Source organism: Orbicella franksi, chromosome 14 (assembly GCF_964199315.1).
Source record: "Orbicella franksi chromosome 14, jaOrbFran1.1, whole genome shotgun sequence".
In the NCBI taxonomy this organism is placed as follows: domain Eukaryota; kingdom Metazoa; phylum Cnidaria; class Anthozoa; order Scleractinia; family Merulinidae; genus Orbicella; species Orbicella franksi.
The window spans coordinates 4,296,721-4,302,828 of record NC_138158.1 but is presented as its reverse complement, the minus strand read 5'-3'; the positions used below and the strand labels follow the sequence as shown (position 1 = coordinate 4,302,828).

Sequence of the window (6,108 nt, the reverse complement as noted above, 5' to 3'; positions counted from 1 at the left end):
GGAAACGCAGTGAAAATTTATTAAGGCGAAAACAGTTTAGAAAAAAAAAATTATTATCCATGGCGGGTACTGGCAACATCTTCCGAATGTCCATAAGGAATTGGGCTAGTTGGCGCGCGTTCAGTGTTTTTATTTTTCGCTTGGAGTGGTGGCCAGTCCGGAATAGGGTTTTCCACAAGTTGCTCGAGATTTCCAGAAATTTCTCAAAAAGTAGCTCAAAAGTTGTTTCCGCGTCCCAAAAAAATTAATTGTTGCTCTAGTCGTTAATTTGGTCTGATAGAAAAGCATAAGATTTCTAGGCTTTTCTGTGCAATTTTCCCGCGTAACTAACGTGGCTAAATAACCTTGTCCTCAATTAGAACCAAAAAATGTACGAGTTAACACTACGCATCAATATTAATATTAATATTTTTAAACTTCTTCACCTGAGACACTCGAGTCAGTCGGATGTGAATCTTCGTCCGCCATTTGTATATATATATATTAAAAAAAAAAAAACGCTTACCTAGCAGCCCGCTGCACGCATCTTGCACCCATGATCTGCTCTAGTGGGGAGGGGAATCTGGCTTCTTTTTCACAGGAAATAAATAAGTTGCCTACTAAAACACATTGTGAAATAAGGAAACAAGGGCAATTTAAGCACTAAAAGCTGCTTCGATTTCTCAGAATTGATAGGAAACTAGAAATTGCTAAGAATGTAAAAAGTTGCTCGCAACGAAAAAAAGCTGCTTGAAATCAGGAGCCATATATAAAAAAGCGGTCTCGGTACCACTTAGGGTACTTATCCTCAAAAGATCCGCAGCGGGAACTTTTGCTATACCTTTTAAAGTATTGAGCAGAAAAAATATGATAGGGGATGATGTGCGTTTTAGAGTTGGTACCTCTTAGGAGTTAAAAACATTTCAAGCCACGCCCACAAAACACGATCTTGGCACCTCTCACGAGTTCTTTTCAAAATTTCTGGCGAGCACCGGTCCCCCGTCCTTTTTATATGGGGTCCCCCCGGACACTACAACAACATCGAACACACTGAACTCGTAATAACACTTCTCTAGAGCCCTTTAACCTATCTGCTTGTTATTGTCATTCACTCCAAGTTATGGAAAGCAATTGATAGACAAATCAGTCCCACTTCTTTCGGTGATTGAGAGTTGTGTATTGCATGTGAGATAACAAGGGTACAATTGTGATATCAGTTTGTACACGCTCGGCTATTAAGGTTTCAAGGAAAAAACGAACACTAATATGACTCGGACCTTCCAGTCACACATTTTCTCTCATTTCAGGATAAAAGATCAACTTCTAATATAATTTTGAAGACTGTTAATTGGAATTGTTGAAATCGGTAACTCGCCGAGCTTGTCTTGATGTAGGACAGAATTCGACGAAAAAGCTCCTATGGGGACTCTCATGTGAAAAGGACCGGGTGTTCGTCGTCCCCTTTAGGGAGTAAAAAGCATTTGAATACCTCTTAGGGTGCTCAGCCTCAAAAGGCTCACAGCGGGAGTTTTAACGGTACCTTTAAGGTCATAATGAGCTGAAAAAAAATTATGACGTATATGACAGAAAATGTGTTGTACCTCTTAGGGGTTCTTTTTAAAATTTCCGACGAGCACCTCCCAACTTTTTATATGAGAGTCCCCCTCCCTGGAAACAAACATGTCACACTTAGGGTAGAGAATTAAAATAATTGAGTAACAGGGGCAATAGCCAGCGTCAACGAGTAGTTTATTGATTGTATTCCTCGAAAACTACAAGCTACATTTGTTCTTTTATTTTTAACTATACTTCCTGTCAGTTGACGCGCGTTAGACCATGTCGTGTCAGTAACAACTGTATCTGACCTGTAGCCAAAAGGAATAAAGTGGGGGATTAGTCTTACTTGAATTTCCTCGGTGCTTTTAAATCTCTGCAAAGAAACCAAATCCTGTTAAAAAGCACGAGGCATCTTGGTGATATATTATTCCAACCAACATGACGTACTATGGTATCTCGGAGTTTCTGCTTCCAAGTTCTTCATCTTATAAAGTTTGAAATGAAGAGGAGGATGTTTGGGTGGGGGCTTTCGACAGCGGAGAAGGGGAATGGAACATGAAAAAGGACAAATTCTCACAAATAAGTTAAAAAAAAGAATGCCAACGAAAAAAAACTATAACATATGAAGGGATATACTGAGAAGAAGAAATATACAATCCAAAAGAAATAATTTGAACTGAATAATTCCTACCTCCAGATATTTCTTTGTACCACGACAGGGGTCACCATAAATGCTGTTTTTCGCCTGCAAGACACATTGTGGTTTTCCTTGGCATGCCGTTCTCACTTTAGCCTGCGACCGAGCAGCTCCGCAGTATGTTGTCTTGATTGGTCCTGGACAGATTTGTCCTCCGGTCAAACGACCATAGTTGGCCTCAATGATGTTGATCTTCTTCCTCCCGTAACAACGGACTGTGCGTGAAAGACCCTCGCAAATCCGAAGCAGGACTTCTGGTCTGGTTGTGTACACACATTGGTATGTTACCTGTTAGTTGGCAATGATACAATACCCGTGAATATAAAGAATTTGTCAGATTTAGCCTTTGCAGATCACGCGACAACATCTCAGTTTTATTATCTATCTAGTCGGCATGTTTTAATTTCATGTTTGTTTACTTACAGTTTTCTTTGGTTTTAACCGGTTTTAATTCCCTATGTTAATGATTACACTGTTAAGCGGAAACTTTAGCTTCTGGTTTTAGCGTAAACCTTATAAGGCAAAAGGAAGCCTATTAATTTTCGCGCTAAAAAGCAAGGCAACACGCGTCAGAGTTTGCACTCGCGTATGTCTCACATCGAAAACAGTTCACTAAAACCGGACATGAACTTAAAAAGTTTAAATGCTTTGCTGTCAAACGAGAAGTCTTGAAGCAGCCATCGGAACAGGAGTATTGAAGGTAAGTTGACCTTATTTATCTTACCTGCACACAATATCAAGATAGCGAGAAATACCTGAGAAATGTTTGTCGTTTCGACTCGTCACGCTTATTCCATGCGAAAGTCAAGACGAAGCTTCCCAATAAGCTAATAATCTATAAGAGACGTTTACAGACGCCTACAAACGGCAAACAGGGAGAACTGAACATTAGCCGTTTTTATTAGACGTTCTGTGTACGTTAAAATGATAATATTTGTAGCGTCTTTGCCCTTCGCCGTTTGTCATAGACTTCGTTCTTTTGAAAACCCTCTTATCAAGAAACTTCGGTGTTATTCGGTGGAATAAGAGACTCGTTTGACTTTACTGTACTAGGCAAATGATGGCACAAGCCTCTAAAAAGCTAAAAAATAATGCTTTGTAAAAAATTAGAGACCTTAAGCAAACCACGAGGGCAACGGCAGCGACAACGCCACCAAACAGTTTCTAACTTCACGTGCGTTATAAGTCTTTGTAAATTTCTTAGCCGCTCTCTGCACAACAACAACAACAACAACAACGTAAAATGACTTAGTTCCAAGTATTTTGGAGAGTACGCGAACCACGGAGGCTAATTTTTCGTATTTTCATATGAGATTGAACGCTGGCGTTACATATTTAGTTTGAGCAAGTTCTGAGACCTATTGAACAGATCTAGACAATTGCTAAATGCGAAGATAAAATATAAATTCATTTTTTACTAGGCGTTGTCCTCGGGGTCGCCGTCGTCATTGCTTTAGCTCCCTAATAATTCAATTCTGAGCGTCCCTGCAGATATTTAGCGGTGCCTTTACACGGGTCTCCAAATGCTGAGTTTTTAGCGTACAGAACACATGTGTGCTGTTGTTGGCACTCAAACCTAGCCACCCTCATTGAAGTTCCAGCATGGCAGTTTGTGTTTCCGTTACGTCCACACAATCCCTGCTGAGTCCGTCCGTACGATGCACTCAGAATATCGATAACCCTTGCGCCGCAATTAATTGTCAACGACTTGCCTTCACAAATTCGGCGAAAGTATAATGCCCCTGAAAGTACAGAGAATATTACAGAATAAAAATTAATCGTGATCTTTGTTAATTTGTTATGACTATTTTGTTTTCGTTGAGAGTCTGAGTCAAAAATGTGCGTAAACTAAAGGGATCAAGCATGTACAGGAAGGAAGAATTAAAGACTAGCATCATTTCTTTCAGTTTTTAATAATGGGCCATTTCCGAGTTGCCTTTTGCCTCTGTGTCAAAACGAGTTTTCGTGCAAAACCATTGTTATGAAAGTTCGATTCATCTGCACTCTTATTTTCATACAAATCAAACTCTTCTGTACATGAAAAGACTCGAATTGAAGCAGGCAAAAGGCAACTCGCGGAAATAATCTATTAGTTGTATGCTGAAAACTTGAAGCCTTCTAACTGGCTAGCTGCCACACCTTACTCTTAACTGTAGTTCTACCGAGGAATTAGGTAGTAGATCAGAGCATTACCACATTGTATGATAGAAACCTATTTTCTTATCTCGGGTCTGTTTGATCGGCTGTAGTCCATATGTCGGTATGGCAATGAGAAATTACATTTTGATCACCTGTGGGCTTCAACCGAATATGCTCATTTTCACAGCTACTGCTTACTTAAATCATAAAAAGGCGCTGGGACATAGATAAGAGTTAAAAGTGTAGAACACGACGGCCATTGTATGAATGGAAGCGGGGCGTGCACAGGAGCATCAATAATAAATTATTGGGCTAATAAATCAATCAAACTTACCTGTGCCTCCAAAAAGCATTGCAAGAAAACAAAACGTCAGCAAACGAGGCATCGTTGGTCGTAAAATTAACCTGTGATGCAGTCTAACCGAATCTGTAGAGATAATGATTAAAAAAGTCAGATGTTACACAAAGAGTTTCAGCTGATCCGCCACGCATGAAAATTAAATTATTCCCTTGGACTCTAAAAATCACTGTGTCCTCCTGTTTCCTTGCATTTTAATCTCTTCACCCTTCGGTCAGTCCCCAACTGAATGTAAAAACCTTTGTTTCACGGTTAAACTCGAATGTAACCTCTTTTTCCAACGATTCCCGAAGAAGGAAACTATTGTTGGCCTTGTTGACAATAAACTTCCTTGTTACCCTGTTCGTTAAAAATCCCTTTTGTGGCCTGTTCTCAAAAATAAATAGAATTGCGCTGTTCACGACTGCTAAACCTCTTTCATCAGATTTATCTAAAAAAAAAATTAACTTTAAAAGTACTTCTGTATGCATTTGTAACAAAAGTGATTTTGTAGAAGAACTCTTCAAACTTGAACCTCACCACGCCAAAACAAGTTTTAGCTAAAAACAGACTGGTTCTTTCTTTTCTAGGCGCATAGTCAGGGAGCATATGTCTTAAAATAAATTTCCGTGGGGTTTTTATGGTGAAAGCAAACCACCTACCTAAATGTGTTAAGGGAAACCTGAGGAACACAAAAAATGTTGTCGGCAATTTTGTAACCTGCACCGGCGGCTACTATGGGGGGTCTATTTTTAGACCTATATGGCTCAACATGGAATCGAGGCTCGAATATAAAATGGCGTGGAAATACAATTAACTACAATGAATTTCCACAAAATTACCAGAAATGTTTAATTTAGTTTATCTAATACATATCCATAGACTTAAGTAGTAAATACTGATCACATGATCAACACTGCACGAAAGCGAGGCTGATCGTTTGTTGTTTTCAAATAAGCATCAAAGGCATGAAGGCATATATGTTGCTACTGAAAATTGATCAGAGAGTTAAATTTATTAAAGGGATTGTATTCAAATCAATAGCTCACTGAAATCAGGAAAAAACAATGATTTTGGTCAGCGGTCATTTTCATCATTTTAGAGGTCCGCCATGTTGGATTTACAGTCCATCTAGAGCGGCATGTTTTTTGGTGTTTAATAAGATATGGAAACGGATTCTGGTTCAAAAACAAACGAAACTGAGGCCAAAGGGTTGGATTTACACTTATGTATAATTTGTCAAAGAAAAAAAAACGAAAATCTAGTTGAAAAGTCCGAAGCTCACGAAAAAGTTCTGGTATCGATCGAGGAATGGAGTAAGTACGGTAATCTTGAGTACACAGAAGCGTGGAGTAAGTTGAGGTTTGCTTGCCGGGCATCATGGCTTAGATCATGTTAT

General features: G+C 39.2%; 2 protein-coding genes across 2 annotated transcripts in view; one reads left to right on the top strand and one right to left on the bottom strand.

Moving 5' to 3' along the window:
• Window positions 1-1,295: 1,295 nt before the first annotated feature.
• On the bottom strand, window positions 1,296-4,843 carry LOC145467149 (L-rhamnose-binding lectin CSL3-like). Its single transcript, XM_081450688.1, has 3 exons — window positions 4,707-4,843; window positions 3,723-3,975; window positions 1,296-2,525 (listed from the first exon to the last, which is right to left on the bottom strand). The coding sequence occupies exons 1-3, from the start codon at window positions 4,756-4,758 to the stop codon at window positions 2,150-2,152; spliced, it is 681 nt and encodes a 226-aa protein (XP_081306814.1). The 5' UTR covers window positions 4,759-4,843; the 3' UTR covers window positions 1,296-2,149.
• A 1,262-nt stretch (window positions 4,844-6,105) lies between these two features.
• Window positions 6,106-6,108, top strand: part of LOC145468723 (uncharacterized) — a 3,204-nt gene continuing 3,201 nt past the window's right edge. The window contains exon 1 of the mRNA XM_081452425.1: window positions 6,106-6,108. This exon is cut by the window's right edge and continues 2,800 nt beyond it. The gene's annotated coding sequence lies outside the window, so the exon portion shown is untranslated.

Bases quoted from the DNA above. Each gene is read 5' to 3' on its own strand.
- LOC145467149 (XM_081450688.1), bottom strand. From the start codon at position 4,758: ATGCCTCGTTTGCTGACGTTTTGTTTTCTTGCAATGCTTTTTGGAGGC. The intron at 3,976-4,706 runs GTAAGTTTGATT...CTGTACTTTCAG, and splicing joins AATGCTTTTTGGAGGCACAG to GGGCATTATACTTTCGCCGA. The intron at 2,526-3,722 runs GCAGGGACGCTC...CATTGCCAACTA, and splicing joins AAAGGCACCGCTAAATATCT to ACAGGTAACATACCAATGTG.